The 25,451-nt window shown below is 44.4% G+C and overlaps 1 protein-coding gene across 4 annotated transcripts in view; it reads right to left on the reverse strand.

Annotated features, from left to right (window-relative positions):
- Positions 1-1,533: 1,533 nt before the first annotated feature.
- PAK3 (p21 (RAC1) activated kinase 3) overlaps positions 1,534-25,451 on the reverse strand; it is a 109,201-nt gene continuing 85,283 nt past the window's right edge. For all 4 annotated transcript variants that reach the window (XM_015278599.4, XM_046940509.1, XM_015278598.4 and 1 more), the window contains 8 exons: positions 22,173-22,236; positions 18,441-18,489; positions 15,862-15,974; positions 14,687-14,804; positions 13,775-13,874; positions 13,206-13,402; positions 12,177-12,314; positions 1,534-8,548 (listed from right to left, as the gene is read on the reverse strand). In XM_015278599.4, the coding sequence (XP_015134085.1) occupies positions 8,459-8,548; positions 12,177-12,314; positions 13,206-13,402; positions 13,775-13,874; positions 14,687-14,804; positions 15,862-15,974; positions 18,441-18,489; positions 22,173-22,236 (869 nt within the window). In that variant the 3' untranslated portion in view covers positions 1,534-8,458. The remainder of the gene's footprint in view (positions 8,549-12,176; positions 12,315-13,205; positions 13,403-13,774; positions 13,875-14,686; positions 14,805-15,861; positions 15,975-18,440; positions 18,490-22,172; positions 22,237-25,451) is intronic.

The raw sequence follows: 25,451 nt of genomic DNA on the forward strand, positions 1-25,451 counted from the left end.
TATGTATAGTATATACGTATACTATACATAGTATATACTATATACGTAGCTAACTGTATATATACAGTTAGCTGTATATATATAGTATATATATATAGTATATACGTAGCTAACTGTAGAGAATTTATTTGTTGTGCTATGTACACATAATACAGAGAACTAGTGAGCAGTGGTGTCACACAGCTAGCTAAGGGGCTTGCCTTTTTATATCTGTTTGTGTAGAGAGGCTGTATGTGCACATCTATTGGAATACATACAAACTGCTAGAGAGCGTGCACCCGTACAAGGGTTTTTCAGGGAGGTACACATCTCTCTCTCTGTATATACACGTATATAGATAGCTGATATATGTGTTAGAAAAGTTCTATAGCATCTCTTCTGTGTACTCATGCACACACTGGTTTGCATGCTCACAGGCCTGTCTACGTACATATTTTAGTTGTGCATTTCACGTGAGCAACGCACACGCTATTGCTAGCCGTGCTCCTTGCACTGTTGGGTTTCCATGGCCTGACAGGTGAGCTGTAGGTCCCAGCAAGTGCTGCTGCTGCAATGCTTTCCCCCCATCTGCTCAGATCACACACAGCAGCATCAGAGAAGCCCGGTGAGGTGCAGTATGGGAGCAGGAGGTGCTGGAGCCGAGGGATGCAGAACTGTGGCACGGTGAGGTGGGCAGATAGCGGTGGGCTACAGGAGGCATTTGAGGGCCTGGAGGTAAGTGCAGACCTGGCAGAGCTGGGACACACCTTCACAGGCCTGGTGGCAACAAGTAGCTAGGATCAGTGTCTTGGTCTGAGTTAAAACACAAATTGGTGACACTGAGAGGCCAGGCTGTGATCTGGGGGAGTGTGCCAAATACATTCACCCACAGCATGCAGCTGGAGTCTGCCCCTCCCACCTTCCTCCACTGTTAGCAAAGAACCCCTCTGAGATGGAGTGTTTACTAGATGGAACACAGCCATGCACAGCACAGCAAGTACCGGAGTGGTGGTCAAGTTGCCGGTATACATTTGATTTTGGTGTTGCTTAACTTCTGCGCACTTGGCCGGGTGATCTTATCACAGCTTCATGTGAGCAGCTGTATAAGAGCTCGTTAAGCAGTTTCAAAGGCTAATGAGGTTCTGGCAGGGGCAGACCATCACTTCTGCCATCTCTGTAACTCACCACATGCATCAGGAGGGGATGTTGTTGTTTTTTTTTAATAAATACAGAGCAATAGACACACAACACATCGAAAAGTTGCAGCACTCAGTGCGTTTATCCAAACAGGAGCAGCAAAGAGTCTGTCTGCTGCTGCTGACACAAGAAGCTCTAGCAGCACAGGTAAGTACAGGCTTAGACAAAGTAAATCCTGCTTCATAACATGATGTTCTGGTGGCACAGGTGAAAGCTGAAAGTTCATTACACAGACAAACAGATCAAGTCTTCCTAAGGGCAGATGGTTGAGGTTGGTAATCTTTATCCATCCCTGACAGTATTTTGTCAAAAAGTATCAACAGAACGTATAGGAAAAGCTGCAGTTCACACACTCCATTCGTATTTATAACTTTTATTTGCAATACTTTAGGTCCAAGTTTCAAACTGCAATATTTTTACACTCAAGACACAGTCATGCACAATCCATATTTCAATTTTCTATTGCTTCAACCACAATTTAAAATAACTTAATATTGGAAACAAAACCCAAAATCTTTAAAAAAAAAAAGAAAAAAAAAAGATGCTGAGGTCAGTAAGATGGATCCATGCCATCAGCACATTTACAAAGTAAATAACTTAGTTCTCTTCTTAAAAAGATCATAATTACCTCTTAATCCAAAGTTACAGAAGATTTTCACTACACATTTGTTTCTGCTTTTTATCTTTTTTTTTGTTTTTTTCTTTTCTTTTTTTTCTTTCTTTTTTCTTTTTTTTAAACAGATAACATGTCCTAAAAAAGGAATGTACAGCAAAATGAGATACAGTTCTGATAAACAATGAAAATGTAGGCCTCCTCTGTTTACTTTTGTCTGGATACCCTGAATAAAAATCTAGCAGACACCAGTCTACATCTAAACTGGTTGCTTCAGACTAAACTGGAGTTTAGAGTTTGTTACATCCTGATCCAGTCAAGAGTTGCAGAATTCTTTTGCAGATCTTCCTAAAATGTATGTCTGTATGCATAGCATCTGCAGCGCAGATGCAGCACCAGTACACCAGAGCAGCTCCCACTGTGAATTTGGGCTCCACCCAAGAAGGTGGTGCTCTTTTCACCAGGGGCTGCGCAGTGCTTTGCTACTGGTTCCCATCTCGAGCAGCTCTCCTGCTACAGCAGATAGCAGCTTATGAATGTCACACCTGAAGAGCTGAGGCTTTTTTCTTGTTGCTGTTCTAGAGACTGATTTAGCAGCATTATTTAACACTAATATAAACAGTGTGACAAAAAGCAATTGCCTCTGTGCATCTTTAGCTCAAAGGTAAAAAAAAAATCTCAGCAGATATGGATGTAAGAGAATTGCATGCTTCAAATTTTCTATGTTGACTCACTTCTGACGTGAATAGCTTTGCATGATGGAACAATGGAACAAAAGAACAAGAGCAGCTCCCTGCTACCCACCTGCTCCCTTGGCCATGCGGCACCTCTGGGAACCCGCCTCAGTACCTGGGGCTGTATCAGTACTTGCTTATTAAAGCAACAAGGTTCTGCTGGCAAGGAATCCAGCAACCAAATTCTCACCGACTTCAGGGGGAATAGAAGCAGTATCTGTTATCTGTCCAGCGCAACAACAGACTTAGATATCAAATGAAACACAGAATATTCAGCAGCAAAAGGATCTGACATTTAAAACAACCACCTGCCACTATTCACCCACGTTTTCAATAGTGTTATGCCATCCTATGACAACTGGGAGCCCTTAATGCAAGCATTGACTTGAGATGGCTGGCCACAGACTCTAGGTTATGCACAAAGTGAGGGATAACTCTGTCCAGACCAGGCTTAAAGATTTTAAATGTTGCTGTAAACAGGCAGTTCAAAGGACAGAAAAATGAGTATCTCAAGCACTTTATCTGAGCCAGTTACACAATCCTGGTTAGCAGTCACAGCATAGGAAGAGGCACATAAAGAGACAACACAGTCACAGAGATTAGAAAGAACAGGGCTTCTGAAAGATCTTTTACATTTCTCTCCTCGGCAGACAAGCCCCTGAAAGGATTGAAGGGCAGAGGAGAGGCGGCATACAAACAATACTCGTTCTCAGTTTGTACACTCCCTCCCTTAGAGCACTGTGACTCAAACAAGTGTGCATGTGGCTGCTGGCTCTTCTGACCCACATTCACAACTGCCACCTTCAACCACTGCATCCAGCTGTGGTCCTTGCAGCTTTGATTCCCTCTGACACGTAAGCTGGGCCAGGCAAACATTAGTGAGCCTCAGAAACCAAGCATGATCCCCACGCAGTTATGAATGTGATGCCACTCGATTAAAGCACAAGGCATCTGACACAGATATGCTGAAGCTTATGTGCAATCTGCTGGGAAGCTGTCCAGTGCAATTTTCCATATTATCAACTTTAACAAATTCCATTGCTCCCTAGTTTTCTTAGTCGCATTCTAGCAGAACATGAGTACTTGCTTGGAAGAGTAGGTAAGCACTGAGAACAAAGTTTGCAGGCTCCTACCTTCATGGCAGGCCAAAGGGAATCTGCAAAGAGCATGTCAGCATCCCTCCTTCTCTTTCCTGTACTGTTTTTTCCTTCTGAGATGACTTATCATCAAAGATGCATGCAACCATTGGCAGGCTCAGGAACGTGACTGTTTATATACATGACACATGCCTAGGATTATGGCAGTCAACTCTAACACATGTGTAAGCAAGATTTTTGCAAGCTTCAGCCAGAAAAAGAAATTACCCTGTCAGCTCAAGGACAGACACAAGCAAAGAAAGGTTTCAAAGGCCCCCCCTCCCCCCCCCCTCTGAATTGCAGATTGCATCCAAAGAAACCTCAAACGTTTTCCCTTGAAATAAAGGTAGTTCTTTGCCCGTTTTGTGAAAACTGGAGCTAAAATTAAGGATATCCATCCACTCAGTTAAAAAAACCCAAAATCTGAATGTTTGTATTTACGGGCCTTCATCGGCTTGTCCCATTACTAAGTTACTGCGTGTGTACTAACAACAGTCTGCCAAGAAGGTTTGTGGACCACTCTCTCAGTAACTTTTAGCAGGGCTAGGCTGGTGTTAGCATACACGCTGTGGCTGTCGAGCAAAGAACAACTGGCTCCTGTATTCCATGGTAGGGGCTAGCAGAGGCCTCTCTGAATCCTTGTCCAGTTGTGACCAACGCCACTGAGCAAACAAATGCATACATGTACAAGCTCAGTGTGAGGACTGCTCCATGGCAAAAACAGTGACGATACTGGAACCACAGATAATAGGATACAGTGACATTTCCTAACCTAGCAGAGAGGAGAGAAGAATGCACTTTCCTTCTTGTGGAGACTGGACCGTGCTTTATTTTTGGTGGCAGGATATGGGGGGGAACTAACTGAAGGCCTGCTGAGGTGCAGCCGCTGGCATCAGAGCAATCCAACACAAGCAGCTAAAAAAAAAAAAACAACACTTGAGCTCATTTCTGTGCAGCGTAAGTCGGCCGAGCAGTATCCAAAGATGGAGACCAGACAGTTCTACAGAAGTGCGGGACACGGAAGTAAGAATGCAACCCTGACCCCCGTTTGTGAACAAACTCTGAGAGCACTGTGAGATCCACCCCCGTGCAGGCTCTTAGGAGCGTGTGTGGAATTCTTCATAGATACATTTGGTTTTTTTTTTTTTTTCCTCTTTTTCTTTTTTTTTGTTAAATAAATAATCTTTTCTGTGCTTCTCAAGCTTCCCTGACTTTACTGCTGTCATACTTCTGTCTCAGAACTCATTAAAACCACAGCGAGCTAACGAGTCATTTTCACACATCATCATTGCAGGGATGGGAATCATAGTCAAGCTCTAGATAGTTGTTGGGTTTTTTTTTTTCACCATTTAATGAATTTAAAAATAAAGACAATTAACCAGTCTTTTAGAACCTTGGAATGAAAGTATTTGAAACATACAACATTTATCTATGCATTTGGCAACAAAACAGCCTATTTCTAATACTTTCAAAAATATATATAACTAATTGCTTAATCTGAAGATAGCAGTCCAGAAACACCCAGGATGATTCCAGAGATTTTATATTTGCTTTGTTTCTTCCTGGAAAGTTACGGCTGTTGTCAATCCTAACTTCCTACATGAGCTTGTAAATAATGTACAAGACTTGCCCCTTTCAGGACAGACTTTTTTATTACTAATACGCTTCTTCCACATTTCCTATCAGAGCTGGGAAACTGTAAAAGCAGCTGCCGTCCTTCAGTATCTCATGACTGAGAATTTTGTGCCAGAGGCTGCCTGAAGCGCAGGGATGCTGGAGGTGCACTGCCCTGAATGTAAAGCAGTCCCAGCTAGGCAATTACAGGCATGTTGCAAAAAAGCCACTGGCAGAGATGACTCCTGTTGAATGCTGTCTGCCTCACAGGATTTTGTTTTTAGCAGAAAAATCTCTGGATTTGCAAATGCAAAGAAAAATAAATAGAGCGTTTAATAAAATAAAAAGTAAGGCCTCTTATTAAAGAAGTTGTATTTAAAAAGCCAGTGCCAACAATGTTCTGTATGCTGGAGCATACACTGATCAGAAAAACAATAATGCTATCATCCAACTTTCCTATACTTATTTGTTATCTTTTGTGAAACTGAACTGAGCAGTAGGGATGCTGAAATATTATTTGCTAAAGAAAATAAATAGAAAAAAAAGAACAAGTAGTGTGATCTGTTAACATAAGTGTATCGTATGTCCAGCAAACGTGTGCCATAAAAAAGTGCTTTCCTTCTAAAGGATGGCCATCTGTTCCTTTGTGGGTAGGAAAAAAATGCTGTAATGGAAGGAGAAACTGCCACTAGTTTCTTCATTACTTACACGGAATACAAATGTTTTATTCAGATTAATGCTGTACAAATTGAGGGCAGCTCTTTTTCCCCCCTCAGGGAAGCCCATCTCCCAGATAGATAGCTTGAGCTGACAGAGAAGAATGTAGGCTTGCAAAAGAAACAAACATCTTTTCTTATTTGACAACTGAAAATCAAACCTGTTGTGCTCCCCAGGAAGGTGAGACCTTGAGGCCTTTCAGTACTTAAAGGGAGTTTCTAAACAGGAGGGAGATTGACTTCTTACATGGTCTGACAGGGACAGAACAAGGGTGAACAGTTTTAAACCTAAAGAGGAGAGATTTAGGTTAGATGTTAGGAGGAAATTCTTTAAGTCAGAGAGGGGTGAGGCACTGGCACTGCTGCCCAGAGCTGTGGGTGCCCCAACCCTGGAGGTCCTCAAGGCCAGACTGGATGGGGCCCTGGGCAGCTTGATCCGGGGTGGGGCAACCAGCCCATGGCAGGGAGTTGGAGCTGATGGGCTTTAAGGTCCCTTCCAACCCAACCCATGCTATGATTCTGTCAACTTCAATGAGCATTGCCTCTGTAGGTTGCCTCAGCAAAGATGCTGGGACAGACAGAGTGAGTGAAGGTGGGGTAGTTAGCAGTATTAATGACATTTTCAACACAAAGACGGTAACTAAATAAGAAGACAAAACCAGACAACCTAATGGCCTAATTCAAGAATAGCCCAAGCATCCTTCATTCGTACCGGCAAAACGTGAAGGTGTTTAGTACCTTACAGGCTGCTTAGCCCTTTGTGGGAGCAGGCCTAAAACATGAAGAACTACAGCAAAAAGCTGTTTTACTCCTTTTTTTGCTCATTGGATATAGGTGTTGATTTAGTTGCTGTTTTGAAGGTCTTTGATTAGTCGTACTACTAAAATACAGTAACAAATACTCCGTACAAATGCTTTTTCTGAGTGAAGCCACACTCCTTTCTTTCAGAAAAAAATAAATAAAACACAAATGGCATACTAAAACTATTCTGCTCTCTTACAAATCAGCAGACTAGTCAAGCACAAACCTGTCACATCCAGGGCTCACTCTCCCCCAGCAACTCAGAACTGCTTGTTGCAGTGCTTGCTGTATGGAGGAGAACATATAGCAGGCTGGTTTTATGGCTCTGTATAGTTCTACAATCTGCTCTGTATTTCTTGCTCACTGCAGAGCTCCAGGTTTAAATGCACTTTCTTCCAGATTTGTCTGCTGGACTGGCTCAGGCAGAACCAAATCCTGGAAGCCATCGCTCATTTGTGTCACAATTTAGGCATGCAAGTTCTGCCATGGAAAGGACACTCACCTGCCAAAAGCCTGCAGAGTAGCCTGGCCACCATTCCCTCTGCTAAGAGGAGCGCAGATGCTACTAACCTTTCCTGGGAGCTATCGGAGGACCAGGAGAGCAGACATCCTCAGAAGTGACAGCAACACCCAGGCTGTTTTCCTCTCTTCGACTCCTGCACAAACTGAAGAGGGCTACTCCCAGCACTCTGCACAGTTTGGAGCACAGCTACAATTAACCTTGAGAGCTGCCCACTGCCAGTTTGGAGCTGACACTATGATCAGTGCAGTACTGGGAAGAGGCGATTGCCCAGCGATGGCCTGCTGCTGCAAGTGCCTTCCTCCAGTCTGGTGTCACAGATGCTGAGGCTGCTCTGTGCTCTGCAAAGGGGTCCATGAGGCTCAGCACTGGGCAAGGCTGGGCCTGCTCTCACTTCACATTTCTCTTACAGCTTTGCATCAGACAAGCCCTTTCTGAGCAAACAGCTTTCTCAATTTAGTAAGACTCTCACCCATATTACAACTAGTTTTACAAATGAAAATGTCAAGAACAGAAACACTATATATTCACAGCTGAGCCTGTATCTCAACAGGATGTTTTGACTGCTCCACTCCTGATTTGTTTTTGATTGGAAATGCAATTTCACTTTCTTCCTCATTGAGAAGTGTAATGACTAGGCAAATACCAGTGAGTGGGCTGTATTCTAAAGGCAGTACAGTCTGGAGTTATAAATGAAGACCCTTCTCCAATTCCAAACCATACAAGAAAAACCCCAAAACATAAAAGGGACTTTGCATCTTTAAGAAACAACTGACAATTTAAAAGTGAATGTACAGCTTATTCACAGGGTGAGAAGGAAGGGAATCTTCCAACTGAATCTGCTTTACCTTGGAAATGGCTGAGGCAGCAAAGCATTTTCTGTCATTACCTCTCTGTCTTAAGCCCTATTTCATCTTAAAAATAAATTAAGGAGCCAGAAAGCAGGAAGAAGACGTAAGTTTTTACTCCTTGAGGAACTGGAGAACAGTTGTTCTCCCCTCCTACCACCATGACTGCGACTGTTGGTCTGTCCATCCATTCATCCATCCATCCATCTGTCCTGCAGCAGAAGAGTTGAGGTTCTATAGAGTTTTTTTCTCAGTCCTGCTCTGGAGTGAGCTGGCATGGGAGAATGCCAGCCCAAAGCACTAGCGGCTGCTGTTCTTAATTGCTTCCTTTGCTGCAATGATCAGAGGAGTCAGGCTGGAGAGAGGCTTGGCTAATTTTAAAAATGGATGCTGCCCAAAGGAAAGAAAGAAACAAAATGTTACCTTCCGAAGTCAGTTACAGGGTCAAGCAGTATTCTTCTATTTACTAAGGGATACACAGGACTGCAGGGACCCTCTTATCATGAGCAAGTTCAAAACCACCTGATGAGAATGAATTTGTACAAGTCTATGGGGCCTGATAAAATGCATCCCAGTGTCCCAAAGGGAGTGATGTGGTTGCCAAGCTACTTTCCACCATATTCAAGAAGTCATGGCTGGCAGGTGAAGTTCCCAGGGAACTTCAAAAAAGGGAAATATCACTCCCATTTTTAGAAATGGTAGAAAGGAAGATCTGTGAAGCTACAGGCTGGTGAGTATCACCTGTTTGCCAAAGGACATCACGCAACAGACCCTCCTGGAAGCTATGTTAAGGCACATAGGAGGTGATCCCTGACAGCCAGCAAAGCTTCACCAAGTGTGGACAGTACCTGACCAATCTCCTGGCCTTCTATGATGCAGTGAAGGCATCAGTAGACAAAAGAAGAGAAATTGATGTCATCTACCTGGATGTCTGCATGGTCTTTGATATGGCTGAACAACATACTTATTTCTGAATTAGAAAGACTTGGATGTGAAAGCTGGATTGTTCAGTGTGTAAAGAATTGGTTGAACGGTCACAGGTTGTAATCAATCACTGGCTCCTGTGTCCAGGTGGAGACCAGTCACCAGCAGCATCCCTCAGGGGTCTGTCCTCAGACTGCTGTTCTTCAGCATCTTTATCAGAGACAGACGGTGAGATCAAGTGTACCCTAAGCAAGTTTGCTGATGACACCAAGCAGAGTGGTGCAGCTGATATAACAGTAGGAAGGGATGTCATCCAGAGAGCCTGGACAGACTTGATAGTGGGCCCATGGAATGAAGTTCAACAAGGCCAATTGCAAGGTGCTACACTTGGATCAGGGATTCCAGATTTGTGAACTGAGTGGAACAATAAGTCATTGGAAACAGCCCCGTAGAGAAGGACTTGGGAGTACTGGTGAATAAGGAGCTCGATGTGAGCCAACAATGTGTGCTTGCAGCCCAGAAAGCCAACTGTCCTGGGTCATATTAAAAGAGAGGTGGCCAGCAGGGCAGGGGAGGTGACTGTTCTCATCTGTACTACTGTGTCCAGGTCCGGGGCCCCCAACACTAGAAACACGTGAAGTTGTTGGAGTGGCTCCAGAGGAGGGCCATGAAGATGATCAGAGGGCTGGAGTACCTCTCCTGTGAAGAAAGGTTGAGGGGTCTGGGCTCGTTCAGTCTGAAGAAGAGAAGGCTCCACGGGAGACCTTACTGCAGCCTTCCAGTACTCAAAGGGAGCTTATAAACAGAAGAGAAATTGACTTCATACATGGTCTGATAGTGATAGGACAGGGAAGAATGGATTTAAACTAAAAAAGGGGAGATTTAAGTCAGACGTTAGGAGTAAATTCTTTACTCAGAGAGTGGTAAGGCACTGGCTGCACAGAGTTGCTGGATGCCCCCATCCCCAGAGGTGCTCAAGGCCCAAATAGGATGGCACCCTGGGCAGCCTGATGAGGTGGGTGGCATCCATGCCCACAGCAGGGGAGTTGGAACTGGATGGGCTTTAAGGTCCCTTCCAATCCAAGCCATTCTATGATTCTATGTCTTCATGTCCAGTACCTTGCTATCATGGGCAAACACAGCACATAATCTTATTAATAATCTTATTAATCTATTTATTAAGGAGTCTTTAGCTTGCCTAGTCTTTTTTGCTCTCACAGGCCTCTGGGAATGCTGCTTGCTGTCCTAGAGCCTAGTTCCTTTCATGGATCTTCAAATACTTAGCTTTCTTTCTGTTCCCTAAAGACACAGGCTATTTTAGTTGTCCAGGAAGACTGGGTACATAAACCACATCTGAGGGAACTCCAATACCACTAGAAGTTGTGAAGGCCACTGAGGTCCAACTTTTAGACACCAAAACTGGAGTAAGGAGACAACCTGCCCCTCCTTGTGCCAGCTGACACTCTCACAGCACAGACAGACGAGTGCCACATGCTGCAAAACTAGCTGCCAGTTTATGCCTGCCACAAAACCCGGCAGTAAAACAGTAGCAGTTCTCATCTCCTCAGCTATGCCAGGCAGCAGACAGTGCTGTAACAAGTCCCACTCAGCTGTCCTTATTTCAGTGGCAGAAGCCCTCAGAAGTGAGGCAGGATGGATAAGCCTGAGTACTTTCTCTGCTGGCCCCCCTGACATTCACAATGAGCACCCCAAAGCTCCTTCCTTCACACAGCCAAATCTCTGACCATTTCACTGTGATTGATATCAGTGGCTTCCTCCCATCCCTAACTCTGTGTACAGGAGTTATCAACACCATTTCAAGCCTCTGAACCTGGTGCCACTTCAATTCAGTATAGATCAAAATACTTATTTTTTTGCACGAAAAGCCTCATGTCTGGAGATGAATATGGGAGTATTAATCTGATGCCTCCCCCATAAGTCTTCTCTCCAAATGGGAAAGACAGGGATTCTATGGGTGGACCATTCAGTGGATATGGAACGGGTTGCAAGATTGTACCCAGAGAGTTGTGGTCAATGGCTCGATGTCTGGATGGAGATTAGTGACAAGTGGTGTCCCTCAGGGGTCAGTACTGGGACTGACAATCTTCAATATCTTTATCAATGGCACTGACAGCGGGATCAAATGCATTCTCAACAAGTTTTCAGATGACACCAAGCTGTGTAATGTGGTTGACACACCCAAGGGATGGAATGCCATCCAGAGAGACTCAGGCTCAAGCAGTGGGCCCAGGAGAACCTCATGAGGTTCAACAAATGTCCAGGGGTTACACCTGCGTCACGATCTCCACTATCAATACAAGCTGACAGGATTGAGTTCAGCTCTGCCATAAAGGACTTAGGCGTACTGGTGGACAGCGAGCTGGACATGAGCCAGTAATGTGCTCTCACCGCCCAGAAAGGGGACTGCACTGGTCTGTATTGAAAGCAGTGTGGTAAGCAGGGCAAGGGAGAGAATCCTGCCCTTCTACTCTGCTCTGCTGAGATCTCTCCTTGGAGTACTTTGTTCAGATGTGGAGTCCTCAGTCAGTACAGGAGAGAAATGGACCTGTTACAGCATGTCCAGATGAGGGCTACAAAAATGTCGTGAGGGATGGAACATATTCCCTGAAAGGACAGCTGAGAGAGCTGAGGCCGTGCAGCCTGGACAAGGGAAGGCCCGGGGAGATCTGACAGCAGTCTTTCAGTATCTAAAGGGGGGCTGTAAGAAGGAAAGGAGCAGACTCTTCAGCAGGGTCTGTTGTGATAGGACAAGGGAAAATGGTTTCAAACTAAGAGAGAGACACTTTGACTAGATATAAGGTTTTTACAAAGGGTACAAGGGTAGTGAAGCATTACAATAGGTTGCCCAGTGAGGTGGTGGATGCCCTGTCCCTGGAGACATTTGAGGTTAGGCTGGACTGGGCTCTGTGCACTCTGACTGAGCTGTAGATGTCCCTGTTCAATAAAGGGTAGTTAGACTAGATGATGTTTAAATGTCCTTTCCAACACAAACGATTCTGTCATTCTATGATTAACTGATTAGAGCGCCATTATATACTGCACCCACTTTACTTGCAGCCACTTCCCATTTTACCTGTAAAAGCTCCTTGGCAGACCCTCTCCTGTCCACATCCATCTCCAGGCAACAGTTCAGAAAGTCACGAAACACAGCAGAGAGTCTCTCAGGGTTCTGCAGCTCTGGTGTCCCATTTGTAGCTATCAGATACAGTGCCTGGGAAAAACAGAAATGCACAACTCAACCTGTTTCCAAGAAGACCCAGGAACATTTTTTCAGAAAGAATACAAGACTGAAGTTTGTATATTTGTCATCTGCATTCCTTAAATAGCACGGCCAGGTAGTTGTCTGTAGCTGTTGTTTGTTCTTTCAGCCTGCATCACAGAGTTGGCGTGCCAGATAGAGTGCAGCCTTGCCACTGTGAGAAGAACTGAAGGTCATGCTGTCTGTCAGTTCCAGCCTTAACAAAAATTATGTCTGTACGTAGGTGCAAGATTCATTTCCTCAGATTCCTGTCTCCCATCAGGAATTAACTGTGTAGCATTTATCTGTTTATCCATTATGAGTGTTTTCCTTAGTATACATTCCTCCCCTATTACAGTTTCATTTTAAGAGTTGGTATAAATTTGAAAACTTTTAAATAAAAATTCATTGCTTTATTGAAAGTATCCATGCATTTTAGAAAACTATAGGTAATACAAATTACAGCATTACAATAACCAATGACACCTCCTGAAAGGATGAGGTAACCAATCTACACTGACCTGTGTGTGAGAATACTTCTGCCTGCAGATAGAGTTGAAACTCTTTTCATAAAGATTCATCAGCTGGAGAAATTTGCCACAGAAAAATCCCTGCCAGAGATAGAGCTAACAGAGATTTCACAAACTGCCTGAGAAATTCTGCATCATTAACACAAAACCAACAGATTTCTGAACTGGCTCCATGTTACTGGTCTGTTAGGGTTCTCCCATGTTGATGTGCTCCAGTGACATTTTTACAAGCTGTCTTTGCTGGAACCAGTCCAAGCTGATGTAACTGGGATTTTGTCTCTAAACATGGGACAGCTTAAGAAGACAGTGGTGTCTTATTCCATTTGTACCTTACCCTGAGAGGATTTTCATTAAGGTAAGGAGGTTCTCCTTCCACCATTTCTATTGCCATGATCCCAAGTGACCAGATGTCAACTTTGGGGCCATATGCTTTTCTCGTCACCACTTCCGGTGCCATCCAGTAAGGAGTCCCGACCATTGTGCTCCTTTTACTCTGCTCGGGGGTGATCTGAGCACAGAAGCCAAAATCAGCTGAGGACAAAAACAAGTGTTGTTAAAGCCATCTAGAGTTATGAAACCAAGAAAAGAGATCCCCTCTTTATGCCTAAGAACGTCATGTTGAGTCTAGCTGGAAAAGTGCTCACGGCTGTTTACTCTGCAGTGACTTTTATGCACTCAAGACTTTAGATAATAAGCTCTGGTCTCTGGAAAGAGCATGCACAAATAGAGGCCAGATATTACACCTTCCTCCTTTCCATATTTCTCTGTGTGTTGGAATTGTGCTCCCAGCTTGCAGCAATGCTCAGTACATTATCACAGGCACTCCTTTGGGTAAATGGCAGTCAGACAGATGCAGCCCTGCACCCCATCCTGGAAAAGCTGTGCTTGGCCAGGAATACCTACTCAATTTGACAGATCCATCCATTCCGAGAAGAATATTGTCGCTTTTTATGTCTCTGTGAATCACTTGGTTTGAGTGAAGGAAATCCAGCGCTTGCAGGCACTGATAGATACAAAAAAAACACAGGGGTAAAAATTAATGACCTGATTTCATCGCACAAGAAAGGAAATGGCTGCAAAAGATTTAATTTCTAGATGAATTGACAGTAATGGCAGAATATTGTGTTGTCAGGAGGAATAGCTTGCTGCTTCAACACCACTGGAATAATAACTTTCTAAATGAAGGCACATTAACTTTGGAAAAAGAAACGTCAGTTATTGTTACTGACTGACCCCTGAAAGCACAGACCGAATGACTGCTGTTAAAATGAATGCGCCATTCTCGTCCATTTGACAAACTATTATTTGCCAAAAAGAAAAAGTCATTTTCTTCAGGATGAAGCGGATCACTTTTGGGTGGAAGGCTGCATGACAAAGATTTTACTGTTACGTCCTACAGCATATTTGGAAATAACATGTTAGTCATTTTTCAGAAGCAAATGCCATTTTGGGTGGAACGCTACCCTTTTAAGCTGAAGACTGTGATAAATGAGTCTCTATTTTTCTTTATTATTTTAAAATTCTGCCACCAGCATGTCTGCTTTCACAGGCAAGGAATGCAGTACGGACATGCTCCAGATAAATGATGGAAGAGGCAAAGCTGAGCACAGTAACACTTAGAAAGAGGGAACAGTGTAATTCCAAAGCATAGTGCAGTGACACTGGCAGGCGCTTCACTAAACACACTTTTCTTCTCCCATATTAAAAAAGCAACGCAGAAGCAAAGATCTGGACACGACATCACTCATGTTCTTTGCACCTGCTTAGAAGTACCATTCTGTCCCAGCAATGAGAAGTGCAGTCGGCATCCCTTACCTCCCTACAGACAGCTGCTATCTGTCCTTCATCCATACATGTCTCTGTAACAACATCAGTTAGAGAGCCTCCAGCCAAGTATTCCATAACCACCCAGAGCTCATCACCTACTAGGTAGCTGAAAGAAGACAACAATAGATTTCATTAAGATGAATGTGTGTAACTACATTGTCTTAGGAAAATTACCACAGTTATTTTTCTTACCAGTTCATTTTTAAATGAAGACAGAATAAAATGAATGGACGTTCCTTCTAGGCCATGGAGTACTAGCAAATACTGAAATACAGTGCTAAAAAACTATGCAGTCCAAATGAGAAAGGCAGATAAATAAAAAATTACACGTCTTAGATGGCAAGCAAGTGAAAAACATAGTTTTTAGATAAATGTTGAACCAAAATATATCAGATCACTTGGTTCATCATTGTAAAACACAGAAAAATTAGGAATAAGACAACACAACTTTCATAGTAACCATGGCAGGGAGGTGTGTACCACAGAGGACAGAAAATGGTCAACAGTTTGGAAAACCTTACATAAATACATTCAGAAATAGGGAAACAGTTTAGAAACTGGCAAATTATGTGCGTCTGGAAACAAGAACCGAGTCTTTCTGGCATCCACAGCAATGGAAAACAGCCAGAAAAGCCAAAGAGAATAATTTCTATGGTGATATATTTGCATAATATGCACAAAATATGACCAACTTAAAAACAGGGAGGCAGTGGAGCAACAAGCAGTTGCTTCAGTAAGATAGGGCTGGTCAAAGTCTTTGAAAATATGCTCTCAGAGCAACATATTCCACCTAAATAAGCACTTCTGTGCTGTACAGGTGACACAACTCTGCCCAGAGAGGTCGTGGATTCTCCTCAGAGATCTTCAAAAGGTTCTGGATATGGGCCTGGACGCCCTGCTCTGGTGCCCCTGCTGGAGCAGGGGTGGGACCAGCTGAACCCAGGGCTCCCTGCCAACCTCAACTAGTTTGGGCTTCTGTGGCATGACAGGGATTAACATACAAAGACCAACCTCCTCCCATGCATTTATTTGCACGTACACACACACATATTTATAGATAAGTAATAAAGAGGTCAGCTTTCTGTCAGTGACCAAAGGCTTTTCTCCATCTTTGATTGCAGTATATAAATGAACATTCACGTGAGAATAGCAGAATCACTTACCTGTCTAAATAGTTAACAATATTGGGGTTCTTATTTTCCCTCATGACCAGGATTTCATTAATAATTAGTTCCTTTTTGGGCTGTTGTTGGAGATTCATTTGCTTTATGGCCACCTAAAATGACAGTGAAAACAATGCATTAGCTCAAAGTCTGTTGCACAACATCAGATCCAACATGGAGTGAGCGTTCTTGGAATGATGTATCAGAGCTGTGGCAAAGGGTCTTATTATTCTGCACTGGAAGGCAGTAACATAGAACACCCTATTTCTGTGCTTGCTTGGGTAGCAGTTACAGGACACACAGTCACATATATCCTGCCTTATAAAATCTGTAAAAACCATCTTTAAACTATCAACCACAAATCTCTAACACTGTCTGGACTTACGTTCTTCTAAGATGGCCTTAATTTATTACCCCCATTGTTATTATTCATGCACGTTCTGCAAGCAGCAAATGATTTTATTACCGTGAAAATACATAAAAACTGTTGGAAATTCTTTAATAATGATATGACATTTAATGGTTATGTCAGCAATTGCTGTCACTCCTGACTTGAGATCACTAAGATTACATACACACACACAAATTCTTGCACTTCTCAACTTTTTGGATTTTGATTTCGCATCTCAAAAACTGATATTTTATGGGCACATCCAGGGTTATGAGTACAGCCTATTGCTTCCAGACCACTTGCAGATCTCTAAGAGTGGTTACAAAGCGTCCTCTGGTACGCAGCACCACTGAAGATGGATAGCATCAGTGGAATCTCACACTACCAGAGATCAGGCATGCTTGCTGACAGCCCCAGGCAGCTTCTAAGACACCAACTTCTGCTCTGAACCCTTGTACCTACCCCTCCCCTCAGGCCAGCTCCTCAGCCCAGTCCCATCTTCAGGCAGGCAGCCTGCCTTGCCCAGCACTCCCCGCTTAGCCCTGCCCCCAGGCTCAGGTCTTCCTTCCCTCTCTGCCCCCCAGTCCAGCTGGGCTGAGGCCTCCCAGAAGGCAGCACCTCCCCCACGGGTCTCAGAAGAGCCCTCTGGCCCATACCACACCTTGTGGGCAGGCATGGCCCTGTGGCTATTTCAAGTCTGCCTCCTGTTACCTCTACAGGGGATTTGGCCAGCCTCCCACCTCTAATCCTGGCTCCTGACATGGTATGAAAATGACAACCCTCTCTCCCTGCTCTCATTTCTGATGTCAACAGATTTTCCAAAAGGATTTGTCTATCATTTTCAAAAACTCTAGCTTAGAAAAGGAAATGAATATTAAGACACCACTATCCAAACCTGTCAAAGTTAACACTGCTTTTCTTTAAGATTTGTTTCTCAACCCCTGGGCCCCCAACTTCCTCACAACCAGTCCTTGCCAGGGTGAGGCCAATGTCACCAGGTAGCATCAGGAGCTGTCACTGACATCACACCCAAACACAACTGTGTTGTTCAACAGAGATCTTTGTCCTTGCCACAAGTTTTCTCATTCTTCAATGTCAACCAGCTTGTGAATGACCAAAACACAGAACTGCATTCTAAATACGATTCCTCCTTAATTAGTTCTAGTATTATACTTTGAAGATTACACACGCTACAGAAGAAAAGTGAAACAGTATTGCTGTCTGAATCAGTGCTCAAGATAAACTGGGAACAAATGACAGCAGCATCCATTAGCTAGTTGTTGCATCCAAGTACTTGGCAATGAAAACAGGGTGCCCTTCTCTGAAGGACAGCGCTTCCCTCTTCGCATTATTTCTGCCAGTTCTTACAAATTCTGCCCAAAAGCAAGCAATGCAACACAGCTATTTATTCCTCATAGCAATAGGTGAAACCGTGACCACCACTTGAGGTCCCCGAGGCCTACGGTCACAGATCTTTAGGTTTTACAACTGGTATTGCTAACTGACTTATGGCCAGGCCCAGAGGCAGTTTTTAGTACAGAGTTAAATTACACTCACAACATTCTCACTAAGAGCACATCGTCATCTGCGTTTGGGAACAAAGGAATTCAGAAAATTTCTAACCTAACACATTTACACGGGCAATAAAAGCAACATTTTTTAATCAGGCCTGAAAGCTTGTTGAGATTTATTTACAGACATCTCTAAAGTATCCAGTGAGGGATGACAGACGTAACATAGTGCTGGGATGGGACCAACAACACCATGGAGAGCACCAACCTGTTCTGAAGACAAAAGAAAACACATCGCTTAGGACTGCCCTTACATGCTAAAGGTGAAGCATCAGCTCAGGCACAGAGTGCCCAGGGGGACCAGGACAACCCTCGCCCAGGAACTCATGGGCACCTCTTCAGGCGATGATCAGCACCTCCGCGCAATGGTTGCAGGAGAGCAGACGGCCCAGTAAGCATTCAGTTATGGTGGCAGAGAACCACAATGCTATTAAAGGGCTTTCTCCAAGAAGCTGATGACAGCAGCTGACGTGCTTTGCAAGCTGACACCAGTCCATGCAGAGGAGGAAGAGGCTGCGTGCTACAGACCCACAGGCACCCTGAGAACCCATCCCCAGCTCCTGCCAGAGGGGAAAACACTGAGTGCTGCAAAATCAGCTGGGGCGACCGGTGCTTACCTCTTGTCCTGTGGCGATGTCTATTGCTGTATAAACAGTTCCTGATGCCCTAGAAACAAAACAGCAACCAAAGAATGAGAAGTGGTTTCGTGCCTTTGAGTGAGAACATGCCCTGACAGAACATCTCTGCTGCCTGCAGTGGTCCTACCCCTCCCTCGCTCATTCAGCCCACACAGCACAGCCACCCACCCGTACTCTACCACATGGGGAATCTGAGATCAACGTCCAGTGTGATGAGAAAGGGCAGGTGTACATCTCTGGTATACTTTCTGAATTATTTTAGTTCAAAATTTAAGGAAGGAGTTGTTCTTACTTCCCCGCCAAAAAACCCTAGAAAATATTCCCCAGTTTTGCTTTGCTGTTACTTTTGTTGTTGTTGGTTGCTTGATTTTTTCACCCCATGAAATCTAACAAGAAATCTAGCTACACCTTCTTAGACTTATTTGAATTCATCTGCAAAATTGAGGCATCCAGTCATTTTGGGAACCCAAATGCATGTCAGCCCTCTGAAGAAAGGACCTGGAGGCAGCTTTCTTAGCATGCAAGGAACTGTTCTCCAGCCCTCCTGACATATCACAACTGGAGCAGGTTAAGGTATGTGACACATCCCACATAAAAACTGAGAGTGACCCAAAACAGGGGAACCTACAGCAGCTTCTCTTTGTCAAGAGGCATTCAGCAGCTGCTCTGTTAGGTGCACCAGACATGAAGGACTCTTCATGGTGTCCGTGTTGTGCTTCCGCAGCAGATATAGGTGGTGGTATAGAGCCATCAGAAATAGGTGGCCTGCAGACCAGGCAAAGCAGTCCGCTGCCTGACATCTGCCTCTCATTAAGAGGTTCTTCCCCTGCAGTGCTAAGAAGGGCCATCATCAGAGGAGATCCCTTTGAGTTTATCAGAGGATGTGGCCTTGTAAACTCCACGGGGGCTTCCTTCAAGTCTAAGACATGGGTGTGTGCTGCCATCATTTAAGAAACCCATGGCTGCACAGACAGCAAGGCAAGGGAGAGCCTGGAGATTTGAGAAGTGGGAACATGTGTCTTGCAGGTGTCCCAGTGGCTGAAAACACAACATCAGTTTTCTCATTTTTGCCCAACAACCTGGTTTGTTCCTGTTTATCTCTGGCTGAAATGTTTCTGAAAACCTGACTTCAACCAGCAGCGCTGCACCAGCAGCGTTGGGAACAATGCTATCATTGGACATGCTATGTACTCTTTTAATATAAATGCAAATGCGTTTTTCTATGACTAATTGTTGAGATTAATCCAATTTGTTTTCACAAAAAGCCAACACCATTTATTTAGATTTTCTAACGCTGTGCTGTACCTCCTGAGCACAGTCCTGTCAGGATTTATTTAAAAACAATTATTTAAATGAGGATGCCTTTTGGTATGCTCCAGGCCATCTGTGAAGAGCTCAGATAAAGGTGAGGAATTTAAGTAAGGCTGTGAATTAATTGCAAAGGCTCTGTGACTCTGCATTAGGGACTTCTAAGCAGCTATAATTTCTGATCTGCATCTAACTTTTAAACTCTTCTGTAGAATCTTCAGTTTAATGCAGTCAGGCAAATATCAGGACATACAATGAGATGTTTCGCTAAGATGCAGTGAAATACAAACTGCTAAAGCCAATAAACAAACCAACCACCAGAAACCAGACTGCTCACAGCTCCATCCTGCTTTTGTCTTTCTAGGCAAGAGCTAAGCACAGCTGGAGCAAACGCAGCCCCTTTGTCAAGCACCAGTTAACTAAGTTCCCTCTGGTGTCAGCAGCATCTTCAGTCCTAAACTGGAAACAAATTACAAACCAGAAATTCAGCACTGAATCAGACCAATGCTTCAGCTGGCTGCTGTTCACTGCAACGTGGCTGCAAAACCATCACATTGTTTGTTAGCTTACCAAGGCACGGAGCCATGAGGCACTACGGGCTGCTCAGTTCACTTTTCCTGATGTGAGAAGCTACTACTAACTGCACCTCAATTAACAGCCCTGCACCGGCTCATTGCTGCTACTGAAAACTGCTCACTTCCCTGCAGTGTAACGCTGAGGGCCTAAATGCCATCCCTCTTTCTTTATGGACTGCAGAATGAAGTAATCTGAAGTACATTACTGAATGAACTCACCGTTCTAGTATTTGAGGAGAAAAATTATCATAATTTAGATTATAAAAGCTACAGCAAGTCTTAAACAAAAGCTTTATGCGCAGCTGAAGTCTAAGAATGGGTGTCAAAACAGTTCCACATTCATATGTGCACTTGCAATAGCAACTGAAGATCTGAAAGACACCCAGCACAGGTCTGGCTATCCCCCAGGACAGCTGTTTCCATCTAACTCAACCCATAGCACTACCGCAGCACACCAACCCCCCTGTAAGAAGGGTATGCAACTTTCTGGCTGCACAACATCCCAGAGAAAACCTATTTCGATATCCTTTCAGGGCCACTTGCCTTTCCACTCATTGAGGCACCTTTGTACAACCTCAAAACAAAAGATAGCAAGTGAGGACGATGGTCATTTTATGACTGACAACAAGAATATGTTCACACATGTTTATTCTGAATCTCACTTCTTCAGCTGACACTTATCTCTGGGAGACTGGCACGGCTCTGAGCATCCACTGACATTTTACAAATGACAATAGGAACCAAAGCTGCAGGTAGAAAGCAGTCTGGATTCTCAGGAAGGGTTTTATACAGTGAATGGAGGAGAAACACCTCCTCACAAGTGTCCTATCAAATCAGATTTATCTACTGAAAAGCCTGCCAGAAAAAGAGCATGAGCACGCCTGGCTTTCTTCAGTGTATTATCAGCTGTAGGTCAGCAACAAGATACCCTGAGATCAAACCTCACTTTTAAGACAGTGGGCAATATCTCCTGATGTTGCAAGCAGCATTCTGGCATGCACAGAGAGCAGCATGCTCCTGGTCTGACAGAAATGGCATCAGCCCTCCTGGAATTACAACACAGCCAAGGAAGAAAACCTGGACCAAGCAGGGAGTCTGCCAATATTTGAAATGTGTCTCAGATATCTAACTTTGATGTCATTTCTCTTGTTCTTCCCTCCTCACAAAGGCAGCACTTCAGATCAGTCCCAATTAGAGAAAGTAAGGTTTCCAAAGAGAACAGCTCAGCAGATCATTTTTGATAGAGCCCCAAATCCTGCAGGATCTCAGCAGTGTGCCGTATCAGGCAGGCAATGAGTTTCCGTGTGAAGTACACTGCACATCCACACTGCCCTTACTACTGATGTTTTTTGTTTCTGTTTTGTGTTTGCTTCAATTTCTAAACTATGCGGTTATACTCTCGATCATCAGAGTATTTTTATTAGTAATATATTTGAAAATGTTATTGAGAGCTTTTATTTACATGACAAGTATCATTTGGTAAGTTGCTCCTTCAGACAAGGAAGCAGATTTTTTTTCTTCTTTCCCTGGTGTGGATATATTATTTTGAAGCATATAAGAACTACATCTTCTAAGAAGATATGTGCTGCACACTTGAGGGACAGTAGATTCCCGGTCCCATTCCTTGCTGCAGATAAGGCCCTGCCAGCAGCAAGGGGTCTTTGACAATTCCTTCCGGCCATAGTTAAATACTGGTAAGAAGCAAGAGGCTGGAGAATCCAAACCCAGTGTCTGAGTGTGTTGGAGTGTGCCCAGGTTCCCACTCTGCTATTAGAGCAGCACAACACCCAGCCCACGTCTGTGTATAAGTTACTATGACTGGACTTACCCTTGGCCAATTTTTTCAAATCGAGTGTATTTCTTCTTAGGGTCTCCCACACTCACAATGCTCCCTGAAAGAAAGAAGATAAAAGATGTTCACTTGAAAATGGAGATACCACCTTTGGACAGATCAGAAATGCAGCCACACTGCCCAGGGCTGCCAGCCGCATGTAGGCTGCCGGGTAACGACAACAAAGCAGGCAGCAGCACAGGCAGCCCCACAGAGACTGGCTTCCTACAGTCCTTTGGAGACTGCTCTGTGTGACAGGGAACTGACAGCACAGAAGGAAACTGATAGGAGATGGAAATCAGAAATGAGCAAGTATCAGTGCAAGTGCTTCTCTGTTTACAAACACCAATGAGAACTGGAATAACAGAGCCTCATTTCCTTACAGATAAATACTCTGATTCTACAGAAGGTTTAATACTTTCAAAGAGTAAATGTCTCCAGGGTTCTGGAACCAATTTTAATGAAAGGATGTCACTGTCAGAACAGGAAGACTACAGTATAGCGTTTCCAGGTAGAAATCTTCTCAGCTTTTCAGTTGTTTGCCAAAACTTTGGTTTCACCCTTTTAAAAATGTTACATATATCTTGTAACATTATTTTTTACAAACTATAATCCTCATAATTGATTATTGGGTTAAGTTACAAAGGAGACCTTGCTTGTGCCATTCTAACAACTGCACTCCTTGCCTTCACTCTGACCCAGACCAGCAACAAGTATCTGGCCTGACTCTCAGCAGTGCACAAATGCTGGTTGTCACCACTAGGAGAACCATGCTTGTGTAAGGAGACCAGCAGCACATCTCAGGAGCTGGCACTACAAGGACAGCTGCACCAGTGAGATGCTGTGGTTCCACCAGTGCAGGATGCACAAAGCAGGGCAGGTGGGCTGCTGCCATGGGCATGGGGCAGCCGAGGTCCAGAAGCATTCTGGAGCACGTGTGCCACTGAAGCTACAATGACAGCATGCACAGCTTGCTGGTTTCCTGCCCACTCAGAGATGTAGGCAGTCTGAATGGGAAGGAGGGACTGCAGTAATTAGGATACGATGTTTGTACCAAGTGAAAGAGCCAAAATCTGATAAATTCAAATAAATCTGAAGGAGTAATTCAAAAACAGTATTGTTTTTTCTGATCCAGTAGTTGCCAAAAATACAAATGGCAACACCTAAGCTGATGACTCAATGGCAATTTGAATGACTTCTGAAGATTTATCTTGGAACGTATGTCACTGAAATACACTGAGAAGATCAGCTCAGGAGGAAACACTTCAGCATTTCGCAGCGTGCTTTGATTGACTGATCCGTATTCCTCCATCACAAATACACGTGCATACTTTGTTATTTACCTCTGCATCCACAGCCATATGAGAATGGCACAACACCTCCATACAGAGTAACAGCCATCCCTCTCTCCTCTCTGGCCAACTTCTCTGGAGCCCTGAAGGGCTGCCTGCAGGAAGCCTGGTGCCAGCACACCAAGGGGATGTGGCACCAGCACCACCTGGTGCATTTCCCTGCCTCAACAGTTTTGCCGGTAAGATCACCAACAGGAGCTGCAGGGAAGGGGTTTCCTTTGGAGTGTGGTTCTCAGTGCTTGCCCAGCACTGCAGTGATGGCAGCAGTGCTGCTGCTGATGGCAGGGAAGCACTACCTGGCAGAGGTTGCTGAAGTTGCACAAAGTGGCCCTGCCCTGTTGTCCCCACCTGCAGGAGGGGGGGAGGAGGACAGAGCTGTACTGCCTCGAGTCTGAGCCGAGGACATAGCACTTTCAGGACCTGGTTAGCTTTCCTTTCCTCCATTCAGTGGATGAGAAGTAGCTGGCAAATGAGAGGCACGTGCTGCAGGCTGCTGCTCATTGGCAGGACACTGACAGAATGATTCTGCCTGGCTCTGGGGGAGCTGTGGTTTGCCCTAAGTTGAGAAGTGACACAATGACGCTGACCTCCAGTCTATGTGCACTCACTGCAAGAGGCACTGCTTTCTTCCTGACTGCCTGTTCACTTCCACTTCAACGGCAATCAAATGTACTTCAAAATGAAAAGCAAAATATAAACAGCACCAAGGCCATGCAAGAGAAGACAACCATTTTTTCTTTATAATCAGCATAGCATAACCTGCATCCTTTGGATGGAATTGAATTGCTTCTCCCATCTCCATTACACTGACCTCAGCGCTGGGTTCCTTACTGCAGCTAAAGTGCTCTTCAGAGCAGTGTGCTCATAGACACGAGTGCTGCAGCAGAGGCAGGGATGTGCTGCTGCCCCTGCACACGACCTCCTGCTTCTCACCTCTGACAATCACAGCACCACCTGCTCTGTGTGGGTACCAGCAGCTGACCTGGGCTGTGCCAACCTTCCCAATGGGCAACCCATGCAGTGAGAGCTCACCCAGTGCCACCTGCCTGGTTTGCACCACAGCCAAAGTGGGACTCATCAAAATGTGGGGCAGAAGGTGAAGCTTTTAGTCTGCTGCACAAAAGTGGGCCCTCTCAATGAACTCTCTCTTCAGCCAAGAGGAATACCACCAGGGCACTCCGAGACTCCCTTTCTCTAACCAAAGACAGGTAAAAGGGAAAACCCCATGTTGTCATTGTCTGGTGAGGTGCTATTCTCAGCTAGTGGATGGAACTGCTTCTCTATCAGGACTGAGAGCAGAAGTTCCTGGAAGTTCGTGTTAGAAAAGAATACAGAAAAAAGAGACTGGAAAACAGACATTTTGAATAACAGTTTTCCAAACTTGCTACTGATTTTGCAGCTCAAAGTTCCGCAGCTGAGAATCTGGGTGGCTGCTTCTGCCCGTCAATTGTTTGTGGCTGATTTTCTGTGACTGAGCCAACGTCTGTCCAATAATGCAGCACTGAAAGCAGCTGCCCGACTGGTGTGCAGCTCCAGCTCCGAGGAGCACTCCCTGTGCTGGACCAAGACAAACACACCGAATACTGTGAGGTCTTTAAGCACTTTCCTTTATCAAGTCCTAAATTAAATGGATAAGAAAGCACAATTGGGCCACTTCTGTTTTATAATTGCAGTGGAACATATTCATGATTTCATTACAGACAGAGTTCTGTTTGATCTTATCTCAGTATTACAGGCTTTACTCCCTAGGAAAATGTGTAATGAAAGTGTCTCTAAAAAAGCCCAAGTTATTTCAAGCAGAGAAGAATTATGAAAGCAATTTAAGATAAAAGAAGGTAGGGGACACCTTCATAAAAGAAGCATGAAATCAATTGCAGAGGAAGTCAGCAAGGTGAAGAAGTGCTGTGAGTTCAAAAGCAAACAA

This window comes from Gallus gallus, chromosome 4, assembly GCF_016699485.2.
Source record: "Gallus gallus isolate bGalGal1 chromosome 4, bGalGal1.mat.broiler.GRCg7b, whole genome shotgun sequence".
In the NCBI taxonomy this organism is placed as follows: Eukaryota; Metazoa; Chordata; class Aves; order Galliformes; family Phasianidae; genus Gallus; species Gallus gallus.